Source organism: Aquarana catesbeiana, linkage group LG09 (assembly GCF_042186555.1).
Source record: "Aquarana catesbeiana isolate 2022-GZ linkage group LG09, ASM4218655v1, whole genome shotgun sequence".
NCBI lineage: Eukaryota > Metazoa > Chordata > Amphibia > Anura > Ranidae > Aquarana > Aquarana catesbeiana.
This window is the reverse complement of record NC_133332.1, coordinates 249601693-249629160: the sequence shown is the minus strand read 5'-3', so window position 1 is coordinate 249629160 and position 27468 is coordinate 249601693. Positions and strand designations below refer to the sequence as shown.

Genomic DNA, 27468 nt, shown 5'->3' with positions numbered 1-27468 from the left:
TGGGAAGGCTGCATTTCCTGAGACAGCATTCTCATTTTGGATCAGTACCCTACAGATTTTTGATCCTTCTTCTGTAGTGATTGTCTGGTGTGGAGTAGTGGTGGTCAGACTATTGATTATAAGGAACCTTTACATGATCATGCAAAATTGTCAGCTACTATGGTCATGTAACAGAGGATGGCCAGAGGATTTGCGTTGTCTTTAGATGATAGTCAGGGAGTGAAGACATACTCCAATAGTAGTCCACGGCAGACTGCTAGAGATCACTGCTATCAAAGCTGCCATATTTGTGTTCCCTGCAGCACCCTTAAAATGACTAAACTGGCTGACTATTTGCTGTAGGGGCCCAAAGGTTTCACGCTGGGTGCCAAATGGCAACATGGGGCAGATTGAGCAGCAGATATGTATGGGCTGCCATAGTCTACCAACCGCACCTCACACTGCATAGAAGAAAGGCAACAAGGAGTTTCCAGCATATTCTGTGCCATAGAGTCACAGTAAGAGAAATATATACTTATTGCTGGTAGCTGTAAGTACAATGGTTGTAGTTACTGTCCTGCCTATGTCTAGTCTGTAGTCCTAGTTTTATGGAGACGTTGCCTCTGTTATTATCTATCACTCAGCGCAGTCCTTCTGCTTCTTTCCAAAGGAAACATTAGAGAGCGCTTCTCATGTAAAATTATAAGGTCGTACTCTGATTTTCTGGACTTGGGATACAATTCTTGTGGTTTATAGACTCCTGAATGCCAGAGCATTTGTATTTGTACACACATTTCAATGTCTATGCATAGCTCTAGGAGAAGACAGGCTGGCTTGGCAGAGGAGTTAATTGCCATTCGGGATTGTGCTTTGGTTGTTTTGGCCATCTCGGAGGACCATGTGTTGACCGCAGAACAGGACTATCGCCTAGGTTTATGATGCTTAAAAACTTCTGACAAAGTAGAGATGCCAATCTAGACTATGGTTCACAAACCCTAAAGTCTTGCTACATAGTGGTAGAAACAATTGTTGGCTTGAAACAAAATTTATGGTGCAACCAGCATACCCAGCCTCATGTGATGTGACATCATCCTGGATGTAGCAGGGCGGCAAAATGCAGTATTCATGACACCCTCTTTACTTTCAAGTGTTGACAAGTTGGTAAATGTTATTAGGGTCACTTCTGAGTTTCTACTAGGAGAGTCAGAGGGACCTTTTACAATGCTGCAGATACCTAATCATTAAGGAATGGAGCAATTGGAGTCTCAACCCCTTGGTTACACAAAAGATGCTGAGCATCTATAAATGAAAGAACTAAAATTCAATGAATGAAAGTGACAAGTCAGGGGCAGTAAGATAGTGAGCATATTTAAGCTTCAAAAAAATCTGGTCATGAATGGGTTAGATTCCCATACCAAGTCTATCAGTGTCAGTATGCATCAGTCAACTTGACAATAACTGGACTTCAAATTTTTCTCTTTGACATAGGGCTTGAGAACTAGGAACACACACATAGTTGGGCATTCCTAATTCTCTGCTGCAAGCTTAAAGGAGAAGTACAGCCAAAGCTCGTTTGGCTGTACTTCCCCTATGGATCACAGGAGTGCATTTTGTTTTTCATGCCTGTGTCTCGTTTTCAGCAGACAGTCGGCTGAAATCTGCTGTCTGCTGACGTCACAGAGCCAGTCCAGGCTTGGGCAAGATCGTGACCATGGAGTTGGGATCCACCCACATGCCTGGACCGGCACCCGGCTCGGCCTCTCAGCGGGCTACTGAGAGCCTGAGCCGGCCACTACTACCCCTTCCACAGCCCAGCGCTCCAGTGAGCGAGGAGGGGGCAGAGCAGAAAGTAGTGACTTACAGTCAGCAGCTCTATACTCGGGGAGCTGTGAGAACCAAGCAATCTGCGATATTAGATCACTCAGTTTTCAGTGTTAGAGCTGGTGGGGGACAGATGCAGCATCAGACCAATGCTACATCCACCTAGGTAAGTATGATTATAAAAAAAAAGCAAATCCATACTTCTCTTTTAAAGAATATTCATGGAGCAAGGGGTTTATGTCACTGCTAGCAGAACTATATTTGTGCATAGTCAAGATAGGGCATGGCCTAGGATGCAGGACTGCTGGGGGGGAAGGGTAAACAACCACCTCTACATTACCTAAATCCGAACTACGAGCAGATGTCTGAGCTTGATAGAGTTATACTGAGATTGGTCCTGTCCACTGCTGGCCACCACAAGCACCTTCCAGTAACTGGTAGATAGTGGCATCCTTGCTGCCAAGCAGCGGCCTCTCCAGCTGCAGTGTCTGCCTCTGGGTAGCGTCCTGTAGCTAGGTAACGTGTTTTCAGCAAACCATCTCTTTCTCAAGCATGGTAGAAAAGGATCTGGCATCAACATTAAATAGTGCCCCAACAGGTCGCTGTTCAGGAATGAGCACTCTTGGTGGGTACTTGTATCGGCCTACATTCAGAGACCATCCCTGAACACTGGCAGAGGGAAGCAAGGCTTTAACATCTTAGATGACAAGTTCACATCTGGTTCCTCATGGTATCTAATCCTTGAGTTTGGTGAAGATCTGCACACATTTGGGGTTGAAAAGCTGTATAGTTCCACTAAATACTCCCTGGTACCTGAACTCTGAATTAATGATACCTGAGCTCTAAAGTCCTTGCCAGCTATTATTAAATTATATCCAGACCAACAGGCTTATTGAAGAATATATCTGACTAGGCCATTGTGAATGCATTTCTTATCTTTAAAAATTGATCCCAGTGTCTTTTTAAGGTCATTTGTACCCCTTTGTTTTTCATTTATGCAAATACCAAAATGACTTGATGGGTAGATTTAAGTCTGGGAGAGTGGGTGTTTTTTAAGGCAGATTGCATTTCCATGCAGACCTTCCTAGGCAATGCACAGGGTATGCTGAGCCTCTTTGATTGGGACAGTAAAGTTGGGTACACACGGGCCGAACTTCGGGAGACAACGGCCGATTAAAAAAAATGGGCAACATTCGGCCAATGTGTATGTCAGTTTGTCCAACAGAAACCAGCCGTTTGGCCGGCTTCTGTCGGACGTGTATGCTGGAAAACCAGCATCCGACCGACTCACGTTCAGTACTCTCAGCCAATGGCAAAGAGCACTGATCGGAGTGTTCTGGTGGGGGGGCATCCCCCTGTCAGAACACAACAGTTCAGCGGGGGAGATTGCAGAACTAACCTCACATGGTTAGTACAGTAGCTCTGACCAGAGATGACAATTTTTTGAAGATGAAGAAGAAACTAATAATGTGTAACCGGCTTTAGGCAGAAAAGGATTAGATGATGGTGGATGTCCTCCTGCCGGGAAATGAGGCAGGCTCTATATGATTTGCCATAGCTTCTAATGAACACTATAATGCCCCGTACACACGGTCGGATTTTCCGACGGAAAATGTGTGATAGGACCTTGTTGTCGGAAATTCCGACTGTGTGTAGGCTCCATCACACATTTTCCATCGGATTTTCCGACACATAAAGTTTGAGAGCAGGATATAAAATTTTCCGACAACAAAATCCGTTGTCGGAAATTCCGATCGTGTGTACACAAATCCAACGGACAAAGTGCCACGCATGCTCAGAATAAATACAGAGATGAAAGCTATTGACCACTGCACCGTTTATAGTTCCGGCGTACGTGTTTTACGTCACCGCGTTTAGAACGATCGGATTTTCCGACAACTTTGTGTGACCGTGTGTATACAAGACAAGTTTGAGCCAACATCCGTCGGAAAAAATCCTAGGATTTTGTTGTCGGAATGTCCGAACAAAGTCCGACCGTGTGTACGCCCTAGTAGAATGGGAGCCTGTACAACTGTGGAAGACTGAAAGGTTTATTGGGTTATAGTTGGGATATCCCAGCAGTTCTGCTATTAGAAATGAAAGCCCAACTACTAGCAATTTGTTTTTGGGTGTACCAGAGGTCAGTTTTTTGTTAATGTCCATGTCCCTATTGGGGAATTTTCCCAATACTTCTTGTCTGGTGAACACACAAGAAGTGAGGGGAATCTCTCCAACAAATGTACAAACAGCAGAGACTGACAAATGTACGTTAATTAAAAAAAGTTATCTCATTATTGACTGCTTCCCAGTTGGAAATATTCCAATTTACTACTTATCCTGTGACCACATAGGAAGTGGTAAGAAATCTTTTAAATGGGGATGTAAGCAACAGTGAAAATAGATGAAAACAGTGAAATCCTGCCCCACTATCCAAAATTAGGGAAAGAAACTTTTGGCTGGGGTTGGGACTTAAATATATGCAAGAAAAGAATGCCAGATTTTATACATTTATGTAAAACAGTAGATCGGGTCAGGGAATTATTATGGGAATTATGGACGGAACATATTGTACTAGGTCAGTACAGTCTGATTAAGAATTGGGATTACACAAGTGGTCCCATGATGTTTTGGCTGGAGATAGAAGCCTTAGATGGATAACAGTTGGCTCTGATTTACCATGGACATAAAACAACAGTAGAATGGAGGCCATTGCGCCACACTGCTAAATATAGCACGTTTCCACTGTGATTGATATTTATGATGGATAAAATGGTAATGGATTCTTAGAACAGAAAGTAATAATTCCATCACATACCCCAAAAATAAGATAATTATTCATCATTTTAGGATATTGGGCAGAACCGTGCAATTTGTTCCTTTACATCCCAATGATTAAATGCTTATCTGGAACCATTAGTGAATAGTGCAAATATAGCCTAACATTATAGAGCCATTTATTCTAAGCAGTATTTAGCTGTTTCTGGCTTTTTGGCATCATTAGTGCAGTGTATGGAAACTATGGCTCCTTTGGGGCAGAGTTTGGAACTCATCAATCAAGTATAACCATTAAGGCTAACAAGAGAAGGGACTAAAGCAGTGGTCTCCAAACTGTGGCCCTTTGCTTGCCTGTATTTGACCATTGGGGCACTATTCCACCAACTGACACCAATGATGGAGCCCCATTCCCCCTACTGGCACCATTGATATCAACAATGGTGCACTATTCCTCCCATCAAAACCAATGGTAGGGCACTGATGCTGGGGCATTTTATGCTACCACTGGCCACAGTCCAGCACCCTAAAGCCTGAAGGACAGTAAATTGGCCCTTTGTTTAGCAAGTTTGGAGACCCCAGGACTAAAGTAATCAAAAAGCCTTCCAGCTGACTCCGTGTATAGCACTGTAATGATGGGCCTTTATGCTCACTATAGAAATAATCAATCCAAAGTAAACAAACCAATTGATTGGTATTCCACACAAAAGTGGATTTGAATGGATAGCTGGAAGTTACAATCGTAAATTATTGATCACGTTTCCACCATGCAGTGTCATAATCTGATTGATCCAAATACGATCATATTCACTACCAAAGCATCTCAGTGCTACTGTTCAATGAAAAACAATCATTGACCCTGGCCACTCAACATAGTTTGATCGAATCTGAACTAAATGAAGGCTAAATTGATCAGAAGGGAATTCATGGCTATTTGATTATTTGCTGATTTGATCATATGCATTGGGCTGTGCTGGTTAGCCTTGCCTAATGTAGTCCCAACACATAGACATGACAATCTACCTTGAGTCCTATGATTTCAGTTCAGTGAAAAACTCTCATTCATGAAAACCCTTCTAGGAACATGTGGCATGATGCCTCCTGCTGGTCTTGCTGCAAGGTATTTATAAAGTGGAAATCAAAAATGGAAAAGAATATTTAGAAAGCCATATTGTGAGTCAGCTAAGTAGATCAAAAATAGCCATTATTCCAGGAACAGTCATAGCGAGTATGTATATTACAAGGCTGAGAGTGACATCCCTCACAATTATCCCAACTACATATACTTAGCCTAGGCAGGATTTCAAAAAGGTCATAGTATTTAGGATGTAGTGGGTGGCATACAAAATCAGGCAATACTTTTTTAAAGCTGAATTTCAAAAACACCATTTAGGCCTTATTCACACAAGCATACTAAAACATATACCCATACAAATGGCCATGTTTGCCCGCACAGGTGTCCTATGCATCTTCTTGCGGGCAGTACCTTTCATGCCAATTTGGACACAGCATGGATGCATGTTGCTGCGTGCACATTAAATCATGCATTAACTTGCTTTGCACTAAGGCAACTGTGACGGACCACCTGGCACCCCGCCTGGATACCTCCGCTAAACGATGCCTCCTGCCTTCCAAACCCTTCCAGCAGAGCGATGGCTAATACCAGCCCTTTACCCCAAGCATTGTACACAAAAAAGATGTTGAGGTAACAACCAAAATAATGACTCTTTATTAAAACTCAGACACATACTTTATACCCCACAGGAGGACATTCCCCTCTTAGGGATATTAGCATGACAATGTAAACTTTAAACAGCAATCCAATTAACAGCTAACAGTAATCTAATTAACAGTAAGCTAATCAACAGCCAGGCACAAAGACTTTGATTAGTCCAGGCGTGTCTACCCCGGACAGCCCAGCAACAAGATACACAAAGTACATTACACATGCTGTCTTTCAGGTGTTTGGCTTTCACTTGTGTAATCTATCCACTAGTAAAGTCATAGTTATATACATAGTTGGTAAGGTTGAAAAAAGACACAAGTCCATCAAGTCTAACCTGTGTGTGCGCGCTTTTATGCCAATATTACATTGTATATCCCTGTATGTTGCGGTCGTTTAAGTGCCTAATAGGTTTTTGAAATTATTGATGCTCCCTGCTGAAGCCACTGCCTGGGGAAGAAAATTCCACATCCTTACTGCTCTTACAGTAAAGAACCCTCTAAACAGTTTAAGGTTAAAACAAAATTCATATAATGTTCCAGTAGTCTGAAAAGGTAGAATTAATTTATCTTCATAGATTTCTTTAGGGATATTGTTAATAAATATTTCTGTCTCAAGTGGAGGAGCCTCTCCAACCCAGTCTGCAGGAGGGCCACCATATTCCCTCTGACCCTTAAGCTGTACAAGATTAATATTACACCTTTCCACGCACTCAAGAAGGGAGGCTTTACTGGCTTTATTCAGCGAATAAATCCAAGCCTTGCTCTTAGCGTTCACCATGTTGTCCATCGCTTGGTTGGCTCCTTTCACCAGCCAGGGAATGACCGCTCTAAAACCGGAAGTTATAAAATCATTGTGGCTTCCGAGTTCATTCATCACAGAGGAGATCAAGTAATGGATCTCCTCTGTGTGAAGCCACCCCGGCTGCTTACTACAGGCTCCCGTGGCGGCAGCGGATGGAGCGGCTTTTCACAATGCTGTCATCAAAGTGTAAAGCCACCCAGATGACTTTTAGAAAAAAGCCAATCGCCAGCTGGAAAAAAAACCATGCCAAGGTCATGGCTGCAGCTGCAGCCATGATCTTGTAATAACCACTTACTAACAAAAAGTTTATATATCTACATCAGTCAGCAAGTGGTTAACCTATAAAGAAAAAGAAACAGAGGGCGCACCAGCCTAGCGCATTACTTTTGTGACACTTTAATGTGGTAAAAGTTTAAAACATATGCTCACAAATGAGTGATAAAATCAAGCAAATTGTGCTGGTGCGTCTTCTGTTCCTTTTTTCTTTTTAGAGTTTCTTCTGGGTTTCCCCTGACCTGTTGAGAGTGGCAGCACAGCTGATGTGGTGGCTTGATTAGTGAAGACCCACGTTTCCAATCAACCACTGAGCAATCTCATGAGTGCAGGAGAATTTGATTTCTCTTTATGTTAGCAAGTGGGTAATGCTGGTGTTATATGGTGGCTGGTCACATTGAGATGGGGGGAGGGACAGAACATATCTACCAGAGGGCACTAAAATTGTCAGAGATGGGTGTTCACCAGACTAAAGCTGGCCATGCACGTTGCCCCAGTCACACTTTTTAGCGAATTTGCAGAGCCGGTTATTGTACTCTAACAATCGCCACCTGCAGCTGTGAGAATACTCAGTAACTGCATCTGATTGGAATCGCACTGTTTGGGCAAGAATTTTCAGCATGCTTCCTTTTGACACAAGTGGCTCAACTTTTGTAAAAGGACAACCCATGAAAATAAGTTTGGTTGATTCAGTAGAAATCGGCTGAAATATGTATGGCCAGCTTAAGTATTTTTGGAAGGTAGTTCTGCATAGACATCCTGGGCTCCAGAGTGTCTCAATTCTCAGCACTGTCTGGCTGAGAATTTTTAGCCTGCCTTCTTCGGTAAGAATTGAGCCGCGTTGATCTTAAATGGCAACTCTTGGGGTGAATTTTGGTCGATTCAGTGGGAATCGGCTTAAATTCGTTCCATGTATGGCCAGCTTAAGTATTTTCTCCCCACCAGGCAGTTCTGCACAGACATCCTGGGCCCCGCAGTGTCTCACCCACACTGAGGTTGGCCACCACCAGTGGTGCACTTCCCACATTTTAGGAGATGCTGACCTACACAATTTCTTATTTTATGTATCAGGCAGACATAGGAGCATCACTACTGGAAATGTATGACTCCAGCCATGTACATGGCTCACATAGCCTAACCAAGAAAATTTCAAACACATTTTCACACAGCTATTTGAGTTCTTGGCAGCTATTGATTCAACAGCTGGCTTTCCAACTCAAACCACTCGGAATTACAGCCAGCGCAGGCTGCTGATAGGATCACGAGGAAAGAAAACACAACACCGATAGAGCAAATATTCACTGCTACCCAACTTTGGCTTTTGCCCTCCTTAAACACAAAGTGGCCAGGTGGATGGAACCATCGCTGTGATCTTAGGCTAAATAATGAGGAGTAAAGTGTCATTTTCCATGTGCAAGCAACAGCTCCATGAAAAGATCCCTGTGCAATGGTATAAGATCATAAGGGAAAGAAGGAAATCTGAAAAAATGAGCAGATTATAAAAAGAAACACTGCCTTTTATAATTACTGCTCTCATTTGTATTTAGGACAAACTATATATTTAAATGTGCATACAGTTTATATTGTGATATGGCATGATTAAGCTAAGAGGTAGCAGTTTTTAGAGTTAAAAGGATTGCCAGCCCACTTTTAGGCCCCGTTCACATGTCACGTAGTGGGAACAAGTGCTCCCGCTACGTGATTTTCAAAGAGCGATTCTCATGAGATTTTGCGCGTCACATAGGGCCTGTGTTTTTCGTCTGAAAGCAAGCGCCTACTCCTTTTTGAGTGACAATCTTCACATCATTTTTAAAGGTGCAGTTTGCTGCAATTGCCATGCCATCCTGTCGCGCAACAATTGTTTGGGGTGCCATTAAAGGATACCCAAAGCATGTCATGCAGCGATCTGCCCGTGATTCCAAATCATAAAGTGTGAATAGAGCCTTATTAAACTTAAAGGAAACAAAGTCTCTTGTGTCAGTATTTTCCCATGCAGGGGTTTCAGCTTCACAGAGCATTGTAAACAAACAAGTAATGAAAAATACTAAGCCACCTGGCTCTCTTTAGCAGCATGGCTGCTCTCATCTGTAATCTCCCAGACCACGGACCCTTTAGGCTCACTCTGCCTTCGTTATGGCACCTCACTTCATGGGCCCACTTCCGGCCTCTAGATTAGGGATGAGTTTTCTGTTCGGGTCGAACACTGGTTGTTCGCCCATTCGTCGAAAACCGAACATTATGGGCTGTTCGTGCCAAATTCGAGCGGCGCGTAACGGCCCATAATGCACTGCGGGAGCACAGTGCTTTGCTGTATGATGATTGGCCAAAGCATGCACCATGACCTGCATGCTTTGGCCAATCCCAGCGCCTTCAGCTAAGAGAGCCATAATTGGCCAAAGGCAGGGTGCCTTTTGCCAATCATGGCTCAGGGGGACTAAGTCCACGCCCCACACTATATATGACTGTCTGCACGTCCGCCCCGTGTAGTGTGTTGTTGGCGTGGATGGAGAGAGAGTGTCATTTAGATTAGGCAGGCAGGTTATTCAGTTAGCTGCAGTGTATTTAATAATATATATATATACAGGGCTTTTTTTCAGCAGGAACGCAGTTCCGGCACCTCCAGCACTGAATGTATGTAATAGCATGGGGTATGGGGTGAGCTGGAGGGTCTATTGATGTTGGCTGCTGGGGGATCTATTGTCACTGGTGGTGATCTGATTTTGTGTGAGGGTCTATTGTTGCTGATGGGGAATCTATTGTTGCTGTGGGGGTTCTTATGTTGCTGGAAGGGATCTACTGTTGAGGGAGAGGTCTATTTTTACTGGCTGCTTGAGGATCTATTTATGCTGGCTGCTGGGAGATCTGTTGTTGCTGCTGGGGGGGTCTAATGTTGCTTGGGTGGATATTTTGTTCCTGGGCCTGATATTTTGTGGGGGTGGTTCACTGTTGCTGCAGGGAATCTATTGTTGTTGGGGTGGAGTCCATTGTTGCTGGGGGAGTCTATTGTTGTGTGGGGATCTATTGCTGGGATTCTATTGTTCCTGGCTGTAGGGGATCTATTTTACTGCTTTTCTTATTATCATTAACATGTTCCATACAAATGATTTAGCACCAAAAAATGATACTTGGTTCTGTATTCTCTAAAAGGGGCAGTACTGGTAGGTGGGTAGGGGGTGGAATCAAGGGACGGTGGGTAGGGGCAGAGACAAGGGGTGACTCAGATTCCTGCACCTATTCTCTCGAGAAAAAAAGCCCTGTATATATATAGACAGTGTTGTGTGTGTATGTGTGTGTGTATATATATATATATATATATATATATATATATATATATATATATATATATATATATATATATATATATATATATATAGATATCTATATATATATATATTTATATATATATATATATAGATATCTATATATATATATATATATATCCACTGTATCCAGTTTAGCTATATCTGACTGCAGGCCGTTCCTGTTGTACTTTTTCTAATATACTTCAGGCGGTGTACACAGTACTGTGCACCTATTGTGCAGTTGCTACTACTTTTCTGGTGGTGTACACAATACAGTGCACCTATTGTTGTTGTTATTCCACTTCTGTTGAAGGCTCCGATGATGGTACCCAGGTTGGGGAAGGGAGTAACGTGATCCTAGAGAGAGGGGGGGCCCAAGAAGGTCAAGAAACTGGCAGTCATGTTCGCCGAGCTGCAGCATACTGCCAAGTTTGCTCCAGAGATGAGGAGGGAGAGGATGATGAAAGGAGGAGTAGGAGGCACATCTCCAACGAGGCAGGATGACCACCAGGGGGCAGCTTAAAGGCAACCACCCTATTGCATCACACAGCAGAGCTAAGCAGGTGCAGGGCACTGCTGACTCACCACATATTTTGAAAAGTTCTTTGGTGTGGGCCTTTTTTTGACACATGTGCAGCAGATCGCAACGTTGCTGTTTGCAACATATGTCTGAAGCTTATCAAGCATGGCCAAAAGAGCAGCCGCTTGGGCAACACATGCTTGACCACACATATGACGACCTCCCATGCAGTCCGTTGGCAACTTAAAATAGACCCATATCAAAGAACAAGGTGGACCTCTCCTTGCTCCTCATCAGCTGGGATCTCCAACCCCACTATACCTCCAGTCCTCTCAGAAACCTGCACCGAGAGGAATGAAGGTATAAAAATAGGTGTCCCAAGTACTTGCGGCCAATCTGCTTGCGGTATACCAACATTGGATTTTAGCAGGCAAATTTCCCTACCCCAGTTGCTAAACCGTCAAAAGTAATTCAGTCCCATCCATCCACATGCTCAGCGTCTGAATGCTAGCTTGGCCACATTGCTAGCACTGCAACTGCTGCCTTTTCAGCTGGTAGACTCTGCCCCCTATCGTGAATTTGTGGAATGTGCAGTACCTCAGTGGCAGGTTCCCAAACGCTATTTCTTTTCATGGAAGGCCATTCCTGCTCTCTACCAGCATATGGAAGGCAATGTTTTGGCTTTGTTGGACAGGGCGGTCAGCAGTAAGGTGCATATTACTGCTGACTCATGGTCCACCAGGCATGGGCAGGGACGTTACCTTTTTTTCACAGCGCCCTGGCTATCTCTGCTGGCAGCTGGGAAGGATGCAGGACAGGGTTCAGTATTGTTGGAGCTTGTTCCGCCACCACGCCTCCAAAATGCTAGTGGTGATTCTGCCACAGCTCTCTCCTCCACCCCCTCCTCTTCTTCTTCCTCTATGGCCTCTTCCTCTGCAGATTTCTCCTCTGAACCAGCGGTGCTCCGTAGATGTTCAAGGGGCTACGCAAGCACTCAGGCAAAAAGATGCCATGCAGAGCTTATGTTGGTATGCTTAAGGGACAGGAGCCACACTGGGGTAGAGATTCTGTCAGCTCTGCAGGGGCAGGCTCAGAGGTGGTTGACGCCATGCCAGCTTCAGCCAGGAATGGTTGTATGCGACAATGGCACCAACCTCCTCACCGCCCTCCAACAGGGACACTTGACCCATGTTCCCGGTTTGGCTCACGTCCTGAATTTGGTGGTGCAGCGCTTCTTGAGCAGGTACCCTGGCTTACAGGATCTCCTGAGGCAGGTCAGGAAAGTCTGTGGTCATTTCTGCTGGTCATATAATGCTAGTACTCGGCTGGCTGACATTTAAAGAGAATGCAACCTACCCAAGAACCACCTCATTTGTGACATGCCCACCAGGTGGAACTCAACGTTGGCAATGCTGCAGCGGCTGCACACACAGCAGAGGGCCATCAATGAGTACCTGTGTGAGTATGGCACCAGGACAGGGTCAGGGGAGCTTGGCTTTTTTTCGCCACACCAGTGGCTACTGATCAAGGATGCATGCACTGTCCTGTCACCATTTGAGGAGGCCACGAGAACGGTGAGCAGTGACAGTGCATGCATCAGTGATACTGTCCCTCTTGTCTTCCTGTTGGAGCACATGCTTCGTGGAATAATAGACAGTGCACTTGAGGCAGAACAGCGGGAGGAAGAGGAGGACTTTCTTACCTCTCAAGGCCCCCTTTATTCAGATACTAGTATTCCTGCAGGCCTGCCGATCACACAGGAAGAAGAAGAGGAGGAGGAGGATTGTGTCAGCATGGAGGTGGAGGATAACACTCAGCAACAGCAGCAGTCTTCAAGGGATCGTTTGCAGTCCCCAGAAACCCATGGAGTTGTACCTGGCTGGGAGGAGGTGCTTGAGGATCATGTGATCCTTAGTGACCCAGAGGACTCAGGATCGAATGCCTCTGCAAACTTATGCTGCATGGCCTCCCTGATCCTGCAAAGCCTATGAAAGGACCCTAGGATTCATGGTATCAAGGAGAGGGATCATTACTGGCTGGCAACCCTTCTTGATCCATGTTACAAGGGTAAGGTTGCAGAACTTATCCAGCCTTCGCAGAGGGAGCAAAGGATGAAACATCTTCGGGAGGCCTTCCAGAAAGGTTTGTGCAATGCGTTTCCAGAGCCTGGGAGGTTACAATTTCCTGGTGTTGCACAACGTGTTGCTGAGGCTTTGTTCAGTCACAGAAAGAGCAGTGGAGAAGGTGGCCGGCTAACCGATGCCTTCAGACAATTCTTCAGTCCTCAGCTCCCAGGTCTGATTGGTTCCAGCAACCATCGACAGCGTCTGAATTACATGGTGCAGGAATATCTAGGGGCAAGATCAGACTTGGAGACCTTTCCACCAGAACATCCACTGGGTTACTGGGTCTTGAGGATGGACCACTGGCCAGAGCTTGCTCAATATGCAGTTGAGCTACTGGCCTGTCCTGCATCCAGCATTCTTTTTGAACGCACATACAGTGCTGCTGGAAGCTTTGTAAACGATCACAGAGTGTGCCTGTCCACAGACTCTGTTGATCGGCTCACATTCATAAAAATGAATCAGTCTTGGATCACCAGCTACCAAGCACCTGATGCTGATGTAACCTATTGATTTTTCTATGGATGTGGGATCCCTTGATGACTGCATATGCTGAATGACTATCCTATTATGCTGAGTGACTATCCTATTCCTCAATCTATATGATGATAGCTTCTAGGAATATTTTCGGTTCAGGGCACCACCACCACTGCCTAAGGCCCAATTTCTCTGCCCCTGTTTAACAGGGGCGTGTAATCACAATTTTTGATCTAATATTTCACAGCAGGGCCTCTTCTTGCACTCAACAAAAGTATCTGTGAGGCTCTACAGTGCTGTATCGCCACCACCACCGCCTAAGGCCCAATTTCTATGCCCCTGTTTAACAGGGGTGCGTAATTACAATTGTTGATATAATATTTCACAGCAGGGCCCATTCCAGCGCCCATCAAGAGTAACTGTGAGGGCTTACAGTGTTCTGGTACCACCAACACCTAAGGCCCAATTTTTCGCAGAGTGTGTAGGGCAGGCCATATAGTATATACAGGCGGTCCCCTATTTTCAAACATCCGACTTACAAATGACTCCTACTTAGAAACGGAGGGAGACAACAGGAAGTGAGAGGAAATCTACCCCTAGGAAGGGAAATTCTCTCTTGTAAGAGTTAATATGGGAAAAGGGTGTCTCCACTAATGCTTTATCACCAATCCTTGTTTCCCTAATAACCCAAAATTGTCTAAATACAATTGTCATTGGGACAGGAAGTGAGGTGAAATCTTCTGAACAGGGGCACAAGCAGCAAAACAAATGTTACAGGGGTGATGATAACCCATCTCTGTGTTATCCAAAAAGCTTAACAATAGATTTTTTGGCTGGAGCTACACTTACAAAATGTACCTGTTTCAAATTACAAACAGATTCAACTTAAGAACAAACCTTCAGTCCCTCTCTTGCTTGTAACCCGGGGAGCACCTGTATACTGCTGCTGTTCAGAGTATATAGGGGCCTGGGGGCCCCATGCCTGTTTTTTTTATTTGGGTGGGGGGTTCCCCTTAATATTTATACCAGACCCAAAGGGCCTGGTAATGGGTTGGGGGGGGGCAACAATACATTACAGCCGCAAACAGTTTAAATGACTTTTATTCCTTTAGAAATGTCACTTTGTGCAGGCACTGTTCTAAACACGGGAAAAATGTGCACTTTTATTGTTTCACTTTAAGCATTATTAAAATCACTGCTACTGAAAAAATGGCTGTTTTTAAAACTGTTTGTTTGCATTGATACATGTTCCAGGTCCCCAAACACTTTTTATGACAATAACTTGCATATTAGCCTTTAAAATTAACACTTTCGATTTTTCACTTCTGAGTCCCATAGACTTTAATGGTGTTCGCGCATTCGCACAAATTTTTTGTCTGTTCGCATGTTCTGCCGCGAACCGAACTGGGGGGTGTTCGGCTCATCCCTACTCTAGATATGGTTCTACAGACTCCCTCAAGTCCCCTGGACTCGCTAGTTGCCTCAGCTCTCTTAGTCCTGTGGGTAAGGAATTTCTCCTACATGGAGTTCTGTCTCCTAAGTCGATCACATATCCTAGATGGAGCACACATCTATCTCTACACAAGTGTCTCTGTCTCCAAATGGGTGCCTTACGCTATGGTCAGGCCTGGCTTATAATAAATTTGCATATCTGTGCACTCACATGGCCTGCAGGTCTTCTGCAAGACACGGACACAGGATTAAAGGCTTCGTCCCACCCAAGACACTTTGAAGCCTTCAAGCTCCAGGGTCCAATCTGGGATTGCTATTCCTATATCCATTTCCAAAGTGTCACAATGAAAATATACTTTTTTTTTCCTTTATCCATGTACTGGATTTTTCACCTGGTCCCTTAAAGCTCAAGTCCAAACTTTTACATAGGGGGAAAAAATCACTCAGCTTTCTGCATGCATTTGTGCTATATTCCAAAAAGTTTGCCTGCACACGAAATGATGCAAAGTCATATGTGTTTTTCTGCCAATATAGTTTGTGGACAAAACTTGGCTATAAAATGTCCCCCCTTCCTGTTCCTGTAAAATGTAGGCTTCTTCATATTTTTTTGTAGCAGAGACAGTGGTCACCATAATAGATAGAAAGAATGAATCTCCCCAGAAGGCACTCAAACTACAATAAACACCCGGAAGGGGTTTTAAAACTTCCATAAAAACATATCCAAAAAATGTTAAGGTTTACATAAATTTTAAATGGTTTTTGACTATATGCTTTAAAGTAGTGTTCATCAACCCTGTCCTCAGGGCCCACTAACAGACCAGGTTTTATGTATCACCTTGGGGAGATGCAGACTAGAATACTGCAATCACTGAACAGCAAATGATATCACCGGTGATGTAGTTCAGTTATCTTACAAACCTGGCCTGTTAGTGGGCCCTGAGGACAGGAGTTGAAGAACACTGCTTTAAAGCACACCTGGTTGGTGGGATCCTCCAGGACACAGAGTCTAAACACCACCTGGATTTCACCACCACTGATGATGGTAGCGATGGGTTTTGCTGCATCCTGGCGCCAGGTTGTGTCTCGCAGGTTAATAAAGACATGAAAGGGGTTTTAACACTTCCATACACTATCCCAAAAAAGGTTAGGGTTTACATACATTTTAAATTGCTTCTAAAGATATGCTTTAAAACATACCTTGGTTCTTGTTTATATTTCACTATTAGCAGAAACCCAACACTGTTGTATTGATTTTATTTTAACAGGCAAGAGTACCTGTAAAGTCTTTTATACTTACCTCAAGGGGTATTTGTATCATAAGTTGAGGAACTCTGTTCTCAATAATAGAATAGTTCTACTTTATTCTGATCGGCCACCGATTAGAAGTTGACTCTGCCAATAGGTCAGTACAGTGGGAGTAGCTGCTCCCACTATCCACACAGTCTCCCTTAAATTTATTCATCAGTAATTGTGTATGCCAGAGTTATTTTGAATGTAGGATATAAATTGAAACTGTTCTTAGCTGGTATAGTATGTCTAAAAAAGAAGTACCTGCAGAGTAGATGGAAGTCCCGAAGGTACAGCCCGAAACTGATTGCGGCTAAGACGAAGGTAAATTAGCTTCTTTAGTGGCTTTAAAGAAAGAGGGGAGACATTGCCATCATGGAAACCATTACCTTCCATCTCAAGATTGAGCAAATTGCTGAGGCCTATAAGAAATAAGGCACATATTAATTAATGATAAATGGTGTGTCACATTTAAGAAGAATATTATACATTTATGAGCAACATCTACACTGAGAATAAGTACCACCTCCAGTAATCATCCCACACTTTCAAAAAACTGGCCTACTTTCAATATGCAGGAAGTTTGGAGTTGAAATAATTCATGTTATTGGCTAAAGCTGCAAGCTTCTGAGACCAATTCGTGTCCTTTTTCACCATTAATACAATTGTATGTTAAGCCTGACAAAAAAACCTAACAGATCCCAAAAGCTTGTATCTTTAGATGATATCTACTGAGCTGGTCAGAACTACTTCTTAAGGGAGTCTATTCCACATTTTCACACCTCCTATTGTGAAGAAGCCTTTTTGTATGTGCAGGTTACATCTCTTTTCTTCCAGATGTAAAGAGTGCTCCCTTATCCTTTTGTGATGACCTTAAAGTGAATAACTCAACACCAAGTTCACTATATGGACCATCCATGTATTTATACATGGTGGTGATCATCCTTCTTTCCTCATAGCTGAGCTCCTCCATGCGTCTTATCAGTATAGTTGCCCTTCCCTGCACTGTCCCCAGCTCTCCAATATCGTTTTTGTGAACTGGTGCCCAAAACGTAACTTCACCAAACGTTCTGTAATAATTGATGACTAACACAGTACAGTACTACTTTTATTATGAAAATATTGGAAAGAAAAATTTAATGAGCATTTGTTTTTTTTGGTATGGGGCTCTTGGTGCTGACAAATAGTAAAAACTCTATAGTTCCCCTAAGGAAATCGTACATTAAACATTCCTTAACACTAAACCCTTCATTACCTGAACACTTTAGAAACCCGCCTAAATCCCACCACCACAAAAAAACAAAAAGAAAACTAAGAAAAAAAAGAAACCTGCCTAAAGTGAGCCATTAACACTTAACATCCCCATAACACTTAACCCTTGACTTGATCTTTAACATTTGACCTCTTCTCCAACCCTACAAGTCCGCTTAACTCCTAATGGAATCATTTATTACTTAAAGGGATTGTAAAGCTTTGTTTTTTTTTTTTAAACAAACATGTCATACCTCCACTGTGCAGTTCATTTTGCACAGAGTGGCCCCGAACATCCTCTTCTGGGGTCCCTCAGCGGCGCTCCTGGCTCCTCCCCGCATTGAGTGTCCATGTTGGAGAAGCTCTCTCCTACGGTGGACACCCATGCGGGCTCGCTCCCGAGTCCTACATCTGTGTCCATTAACAGAATGCAGGACTCAGGCCCCGACGCCACGCCATTGGATAAATTGATAGCAGTGCAGCCATTGGCTCAATGCTGCTGTCAATCAAATTCAATTAGGACATGAGACACCAGCTAGAGCTGGTGTGCTCGTTCCCGGCCAGCGAAGGATCGGGGTCAGGTGAGTAAAACGGGGGCTCGGGGGGGCTGCAGCACCGCAGGAGGTTTTTCACTTTAATGCATAGAATGCATTAATGTATTAAGGTGAAAAACCATGAGGGTTTTCAACTGCTTTAATGCATTGCCTCTGTTTTGCTCATGCAGGGCAAACCAACAGGTTCCCCTAAGCGTAGTCCTCCCCGGTTCCGCGTACTCGTTTTCCCTTCTGTATCCTGCTACTCTATCTGTTCTAAGAAAAAGAAATACCTAATATTTACTAATATGGGGGAGTATATGACTTACCCCCCTTCCTCTCAAGTGACAGAGCTGTGGCTTCGCAATTCACTCAGACACCCAGCAATGTCACATGGGAGTGGAGATTGACATGAATCATATATTCCTCATTTTTCTTTTACTTCCCTTAGCTGATTGTAGCATTGGGGAAGCAAAATTAAAGTATACTCAGCTGGGGAGGGTGGCAGTTAAAGAGAAACGAAATATTTAAGCTGTGTTAAAAAAAAGGAACGCAGAGGGCAAAGGACTATTTGACAGCATTGCTTGTGATCTGCCTGCAGCTGATCTTTCCCCAATATCGAGGTACCATGCATTCCGCACTGTGTCTCTGTGCAAAGTCGAAATACAAAAACAAATTTGGGGGGCACACCCTAAAATGCGTTTAAATTCAAGATGGTGTTGCTATAAGACCAACAAACAGTACAAAACAGATTACAGCGCACACATTCGAGAATGACATTTCTTTCAGGGCTAGTTAAAAACACCTGAACATATTAAAAAAAATATGGGGGTTTGGTCACACTATATGGTCATATAGTGCTAAGCCCACTTACTGCGACAAAGTACCCCAAATTAGTGGGTCCTACCCTAGTAATAGAATGGAAGATCCTGCGTCTCATTCATGGGAGCTAAACTCCTCTATGTGGGAGAACTGAAGGGGATTCCTCCTATGCACTGGTGGCCACTAAATAAGAGGTAATGAAGAGGTTAGATCCCATGGTTGAGACGCAGGATCTTCCATTCTATTACTAGGGTAGGACCCACTAATTCGGGGTACTTTGTCGCAGTAAGTGGGCTTAGCACTATATGACCATATAGTGTGACCAAACCCCCATATTTTTTTGACTATGTTCAGGTGTTTTTAACTAGCCCCGCAGTAAATGTAATCATTGAATGTGTGCGCTGTAATATGTTTTGTACTGTTTGTTGGTCTTATAGCAGCACCATCTTGAATTTAAACGCATTTTAGGGTGTGCCCCCAAATATGTTTTTATATATTGTAATAGACCCTGACCAGGTTTTTTTATGCTGGAGCACCCCTCCTCCTCTTCATTACCTCTTATTTAGTGGCCACCAGTGCATAGGAGGAATCCCCTTCAGTTCTCCCACATAGAAGAGTTTAGCTCCCATGGTTGAGACGCAGGATCTTCCAATCTATTACTAGGGTAGGACTCACTAATTCGAGGTACTTTGTCGCAGTAAGTGGGCTTAGCACTATATGACCGTATAGTGTGACAAAACCCCCCGTATTTTTTTGAATATGTTCAGGTGTTTTTAACTAGCCCTGCAGGAAATGTCATTCTTGTATGTGTGCGCTGTAATCTGTTTTTTTCTGTGCAAAGTCGGACATCTTGGTAGAGGCAAGGTTTTGCTTCCTCATGTCAGAACCTCCCGCAAGGAGAACAGTGAACAGCACAGTAGGTACATAGTAATGATTTATACAGAGGCAAAATTATATATCTCTCTCTGGATTCCATATCTCTCCTAATACAAGAAAGGATTTTGCTCGCTTATGAAACTGCAACTTGGCATTGCATGCTATTATTAAGCTTTTGCTCTACCAGAACACCCAGATCCTTCTCCACCATTGACTCCCCCAGTAGTACTCCTCCTAGAATGTAAGATGCATGCATGTTTCTAGCCCCCAAGTGCATAACTTTACATCTATAAACATTAAACCTCATTTGCCACACCGTTGCCTAATTAGTCAATGCATTGAGGTCGGCTTGTAAATTGTAGACATCCTGTAAGGACATTATTCCACTCCATAGCTTGGTGTCATCTGCAAAGACTGAAATGGTATTTTTAATCCCAGACCATATATAATTTATAAAGATATTAAAAAGTAAGGGCCCCAACACTGAGCCTTGGGATACACCACTGATACCTTAGACCATTCAGAGTAAGAATCATTCACTGCTACTCTCTGAATTCGGTCTTTTAGCCAGTTTTCTATGCATTTACAAACTTATTTTTCCAAGCCTGTAGACTTTACCTTACACATGAGCCATGTGTGGGGAACTGTGTCAAATGCTTTTGCAAAATCTAAATATACTACATCCACAGGCACTCCCAGTGACTAGTGACATCACCAGATCTTATTCCACTCCCCCCACAAACTTTTGCCACCATTCTTCAGTTTATTCACCATGTCCTGTGCTGATATCTTGCTGATCTCATGCCAAAATCCTACAGCACTGCAATGTCAATACCAATGCCAAAGAATGCCACATGGACTGGATATCTTAAAGCCAACCACCTCAAGAGTAGGATTTGTGTACCTACCATGCAGTAGTTCTCCAGTAGTTTCTTGGAGGACACATACAGTCTACTCTTCCTCATGTGGGTATACTACTGCCGACAAAAGTTTTTTGACGGTATGCAAAAGAGAAAAGGAGCCAACTCTCCCATACACCTTCTCAAGAGCTCACTTGTGGCGAGTAGTTAAAATTGGAGAAAGAGAATAGCTTTCCCAAAGAAACAAATTGATAATGGTAACAGAACAACTAAAAACTACACCTATCAGATGGGAGGGAGCTGTCCTCGAATGAACTACTGGAAACAGGATTTTATGGTGAGTATAAAAATCCTACTTATTTCAGCATTTATTGGATGACACAGTACTATAGTCTACACCATTGGGGATGGAACATCAGGTAAAGAAGAACACCCAACAGAACAGCACAGAGTGGGGTTATAGCCACTAGAGGGAACTGGACCTTTTTTTTATTTCCATAGTGACTAAACTTCCTATAGGTAACATTACACCCACATGGTGAACACCGACCAAGATTGTCATGATTGTTTCATGCTCCATGTATTCAACCTGGCCCCTTTTTTTTAATCTTTATAGTGTCCAAACCTCCTATAGGTATGCCCACACATTAAAGATTAGAGTGCTAGGTCGTGGCATGTCTTCTGTTGGATTTTAATATTTATTAGAGGCTCTAATGTGCAGCTTTGGAACCAGGAATTTATAGACCCTTTAGATCAGGGATCTCAAACTTGTGGCCTTCCAGCTGTTGCGGAACTACCCATCAAGACACATCATGCCTCTGCCTGAGGGAGTCATGCTTGTAACTGTCAGCCCTGCAATGCCTCATGGGACTTGTAGTTTTGCAACAGTTGGATGGCCACCAGTTTGAAACCCCTGCTTTAGATGGTTGTGTCAATACACAATCAGAATCGATAACCCATACCTCACCCCCCTCCACCCCTATCCCCCTCCCCCCCCCTGCTCTCCAAATACCCCGGTCATACCGGGGATGGTGGGGGGGGCGCGGGGGGGGGGGGGAGGGGGATAGGGGTGGAGGGGGGTGAGGTATGGGTTATCTGGGAATAGGGGGCAGGGAAAGGGATGGACGGGGATGTGGGAGGAGGGGGAGGGAGGGGTTGGATGGGGTTATATGTTAACAAGCGGAATACAAGTATGGAAATGGAAACATAGATGTAAAAGGGTAACTGACTGGTAATATTACAGGTGTATTCTCCTGGGCTATCTCACTCTTAGTTATTACTAATGGGCGTGCTACTGTATTTTTCTGATATATAGATACTCAAACTTTTTAAAAAGTATGGAAATGGAAACATAGATGTAAAAGGGTAACTGACTGGTAATATTACAGGTGTATTCTCCTGGGCTATTTCACTCTTAGTTATTACCAATGGGCGTGCCACTGTATTTTTCTAATATATAGATACTCAAACTTTTTGTGCTCAGGGGCATCCCCCTACAATAGACGTCTCCCCTCTGAGTGGAGGACAAGTCGGAGGCGTTTACAAATTTGTTTTTTTTTTTTTTTTTTTTCTTTTTTTTTTTTCTTTTTTCCCTCCAAACGGCACCGAGGTTTCGCGCCGTTCGGATTGTGACCTCCAATTGGTACAAGGGGGGTCCTCCCTTTCTCCTTCTTTTTTTTTTTTTCTTCCCAGCTCTCTCTCCCTGGGATCCTGGTGGGGGGCCCCTCTCCTCGTAAATTCCAATAGACCGTAAAAGGAAAGGTAAAGAAAGAGGAAAATATGACTAGAATAAAATTCACCTCATATAACGTCAAGGGATTGAATATCCCGGAAAAACGGATTAGGTTACTTGCGGAGATGGGAAGGTTGGGGACGCAGATTGGCTTCCTTCAGGAGACACATTTTAGAAGGGACAGAATACCAAAACTCGGAAATCATAAATTCTTAACAGCTTATCACAGTACATCTCCGAGTTCTAAAACCAATGGAGTATCAATCATAGTCTCAAAACAGATCCCGTGGAAGGAATTGAAGGTAGTCACAGATGAGGAGGGTCGCCTTTTAATTGTAAAGGGACAAATTGGACTACAGAGGATCACACTGGTGAACCTGTATCTCCCAAATGAAGAACAGGTTAGCTACCTGGAGACCTGTCTACAAATGATATATCAACATAAGGAGGGCATTTTAGTGATAGGAGGCGACCTAAATTTAGTATTAGATCCGCTCCTGGACACGTCCAGGGGAGCCTCACATCTCTCTCTGACAAAAACACGAAGAATTAAGAAACTATTGAGTAATTTGCAAGTAATAGACACATGGAGGTCAATCCATGCCCAGGACAGGGACTATACGTTTTATTCATCAAAACACAAAACATATACGCGTATCGATTATGTTATGATATCACAGACAGTCATATCATCTTTGGTGAGTGCGGAAATAGGTTCATTTACCCTTTCAGACCACGCCCCGACAGATTGTACGTTGGATCTGGGGGAGGAAGAACGTCGGGAATGGCATTGGAAGATTAATGAAACGCTTTTAAAAGATATGGAGTATGAGCAAGAACTTAATCAGGAATTAGACTCCTTTTTCCAGATAAATGAGTCGAGTGAAGTCACCCCATTCTGTGTGTGGGAAACACACAAATGTGTGATGAGGGGAGTTTTGATATCGCTCGGGGCGCATAGGAAAAAGAAGTTTAACGCACAGATTGAGGAGCTGCTCGAAAAAATTAGGGTCGTAGAACTGAAACATAAAAAATCTCAAACACAGGCTTTAGAGGAGAAACTAGGTGGCCTTAGAGGAGACCTGAACTTGCTCCTCATCGAACAGGCTAAAGCTAAACTGAAACGGGGTAGGCGGACACTATACGAATTTGGGAATAAACCAAGTAGGATGCTGGCAAAGGCCCTTAAGGATGCCACCACACCACCCCATTTGACGGGTATTAAAACACAGCAGGGGGTGGCGGCGAAATCATCACAGGAGATGGCACAGATCTTTAAGGAATACTATGAGGGTCTGTACCAGCTGGATGGTCATCAGCCCCCACATAGGTGCAGAAACAAACAAGAGAGGGCAAAAGAATATTTGGGCAATTCAGAAATGCCAAGGTTAACGGAGGAGGTAGCAAGAGACTTAGATGCACCAATCTCAATAGAAGAATTTAAAAAAGCAATAAACCTTCTAAAAGTAGGGAAAGCCCCGGGCCCAGATGGGTATACTTTGACGTACTATAAATTTTTTGCTGAGAAATTGGCTCCGAGGTTTACAGCGGCTTTTAACTCCCTACGGGAAGGGCGGAAGATACCTAGAGAAACCTTGATGGCACACATAGCAGTAATTCCGAAGGAAGGAAAGGATCCATCTCAATGCTCTAGCTACCGGCCAATTGCGTTACTGAACGTGGACTTAAAAATTTTTTCTAAAATCCTGGCGTTAAGATTAGAAGAACATATCCCGGCACTAATTCATCCAGACCAGGTGGGATTTACGGCAGGAAGGGAAGGTAGGGAAAACACGCAAAGAGTAATAAATGCAATATATACTGCACAGAGCAGACAGGAACCCCTCGTACTGTTCTCAGCGGACGCAGAAAAAGCTTTCGATAGGGTTGATTGGATTTTTCTCAAAACAACCTTACAACATATCGGACTGGGTGAAGGAATGTTGAGCTGGTTCTCAAACCTTTACTCAATTCCAAGCGCAAGGGTTAAGGTTAATGATAGGCTATCGGACCCCTTTGAGATACAAAATGGAACGCGGCAGGGGTGTCCTCTCTCACCAATTATTTTCATTCTCACACTGGAACCTTTTCTAAGGAAAATACGTGCTGATTGTAATATCAGGGGTATTAAGACGGAGAGAGAGGAACACAAATTAGCAGCATATGCTGATGATTTGATCTTCTTCATAACCTCTCCAACTATATCCCTCCCTTCCCTTCTAAGCGAGTTAAACAAGTACGGGGAGTTAGCAAACTATAAGGTAAACTATACTAAGTCCGAAGCTATGGGGTTGGAGATGGATACAACTGAAATATATCGGATAAAAGCACAATTTAATTTTAGGTGGACAGATTCCCACATAAGTTATCTGGGGACTAAAATCCCAAAGAAGCTTAGTAGAATGTTTGAACTAAACTATGCCCCGCTGTCAAGACAAATTAAACAAGACTTTAGAAGATGGGATAGGGATATCTTCACCTGGTTTGGAAGGACAAACATTATAAAGATGAATGTGATGCCCAGAATTCTCTATCTGTTTCAAACTTTACCAATAAAGATCCCATCAAACTTTCTAAAGGACCTTAGATCAGGGTTTTTAAGGTTTATATGGGCAGGCAAACCAGCAAGGGTAAGGAGAAATATCCTAGTACTCCCAAAAGGGAAAGGAGGTATTGGTCTCCCAGACCCAGTACTTTACTGGGAAGCCCTCCAACTAGCGAGAGTGGTGGAATGGTGCGCCTCGGTAAGGAAACCGCACATACAGTTAGAGCAGGCGACGTCTAAAATTCCACTGGAAGGATTAGCATGGATTAAAAAATCAGAATTGCCCACCATAGTGAAAAAACACCCGTTAACAGGGGCAACTATTTGCTCTATTTACATGATCTTCAAAAAAACAGATCTTTCACCAATTCCGAGTCCAATGACCCCGGTATTGGGTGCCCCAGACTTCTTACCAGGTTTGATCGATCGGAGGTACGAAGTAATAAAACACAAAGGGAAAAATAGGCTGATAGACTTTTCCAGGGACTGCCGCCTGATGACAAGATGCGAGATAGAGGGAGAGGTGACAGAAGACTTGGATTATTTTAGGGCTATGCAGTTAGGAGCGTATATCCGTTCAAAAAATAAAAAATTTTCAGTAATACGGGAACTGACTAGATTTGAACGGATCTGTCTAAATGGTGAAAACATCAGGCATTCCTTATCATATTTCTATGAAATATTAACAAGCCTGGAAGTGCCACAGGAGTTCAACTTTATGCAAGCCTGGGAGAGAGAGTTAGGAGTAATGTTTACTCAAAAGCAGAAGACGAAAATATTAAAATCAGTACATAAAACATCAATTGCCAGCAGATATCAAGAGGGAGGATATAAAATCCTTACCAGATGGTATAGAACACCAGCAGCTCTTCAAAAAATTTATCCACAAGTATCAGATAGATGCTGGCGCTGTAAGAGGGGGGTGGGAACAATGACACATATATTCTGGGAATGTGAGGATATTAAGGGCTTCTGGGAAACAGTTGAGGAAACGATTAAGGACATTACAGGTGTGTCTCTTGGGTGTAACCCGGTTGCATTTCTATTAAATGATGTTCCCCTATCGGTGGAAAAATATAGGAAGTCCCTGCTTAAACACCTTCTCACCGCCGCAAGGGCGTGTATCCCGGCTCTGTGGAAGAGTACAGTCCCCCCGACTAAATTCCAGTGGTGGGCTAGAATCACAGAAATTCAACAAATGGAAAACTTGACGATGATGCTGAAAGAACAAGATGAGAAATATCGGATGATTTGGTCTCCCCTAGTAGAGTATAGAATTAGAGAACAGGAGAAGGGGGACAGATAAGATCAAATGGACCTGAGGAGAGGGGCTCCCCCCTCCCCCCCCCTTTTCGGGGGGGTGGGGTAAATAACTTTTTTTTTTTTTTTTTTTTTTTTCCCTTTCCTTGTACTGGTGGGGTGGGGGGGGGGGGGTAATGGGGTTAAGGGAAATGAAAAAGGGGGAATTATATGCTTGCCCTTGGAATAGAAGAGACTCAGAACCAATTGGTAAGGAAATGAGTGAAAAAGCTATATTATGATAGAAAGAATATGTATATGCTGATATGATGTTTAAAAGAATATGTTCCATGTGGCATGTGATATATGATTGGCAGAAAATAAAGAATTTATAAAAAAAAGAATCGAAAAGAGATGATTGTGGTTGTTTCATGCTCCATTAGTTCAACCTAATGACCTTGGGGGAGGGGGAGAAGGTGAAGGCTCACACCACTCCAGGGAAATCTTACCATGGAAGTCTTGGAGATATGAAACAGAAACCTGTGACTAAAACCACAGGAGCCACCCAAACTGGTATCTTAGTCTTGGGTGGCATGAGTTTGAAGTTGACATTTAAGGCACCATTTTTAGTTTTCACCTTTATGCTTTGGAGCTCCACATGTGCTGATTGCGGAGCCTGCCTCAGAAGATTGGCCAATAGACAAAAAGCATATGTTTCAGCAACAACTACATTAAATTCTGTCATTTATTCTGTTTAGAAATCAAATTTCATCATAAGAGTTCTGTAAAAGGAACAATAAACTCTAGTCTGGAACATTTTCAGTACAGTCTGGATGTTGTGAAACGCATGATGTCACATGAGCACATGATAAATGACTGTGATATCTGACAAATGTCTTCAAGGCGCATAATAGTGTTGCACAATCATAGAAAAAGACTTGGCAGCTCTAGATAGCCTCCAAGTAAAAGAAGGCTTTCCAAAAGGAGAATGGATCTCTGGGTAAGTGCCATTTTTGTAAGCAATAAAAGTAAAAACTTAAACAACAGCAGATTCTCAACCCAACAAAATGGAACAAA

At 43.3% G+C, this 27468-nt stretch overlaps 1 protein-coding gene across 3 annotated transcripts in view; it reads right to left on the bottom strand.

The window, feature by feature from the left end:
* The window catches only part of ECM2 (extracellular matrix protein 2), a 431439-nt gene that overhangs the window by 4973 nt on the left and 398998 nt on the right, over nt 1–27468 (bottom strand). For all 3 annotated transcript variants that reach the window (XM_073600147.1, XM_073600145.1, XM_073600146.1), the window contains one exon: nt 16798–16955. In XM_073600147.1, the coding sequence (XP_073456248.1) occupies nt 16798–16955 (158 nt within the window). The remainder of the gene's footprint in view (nt 1–16797; nt 16956–27468) is intronic.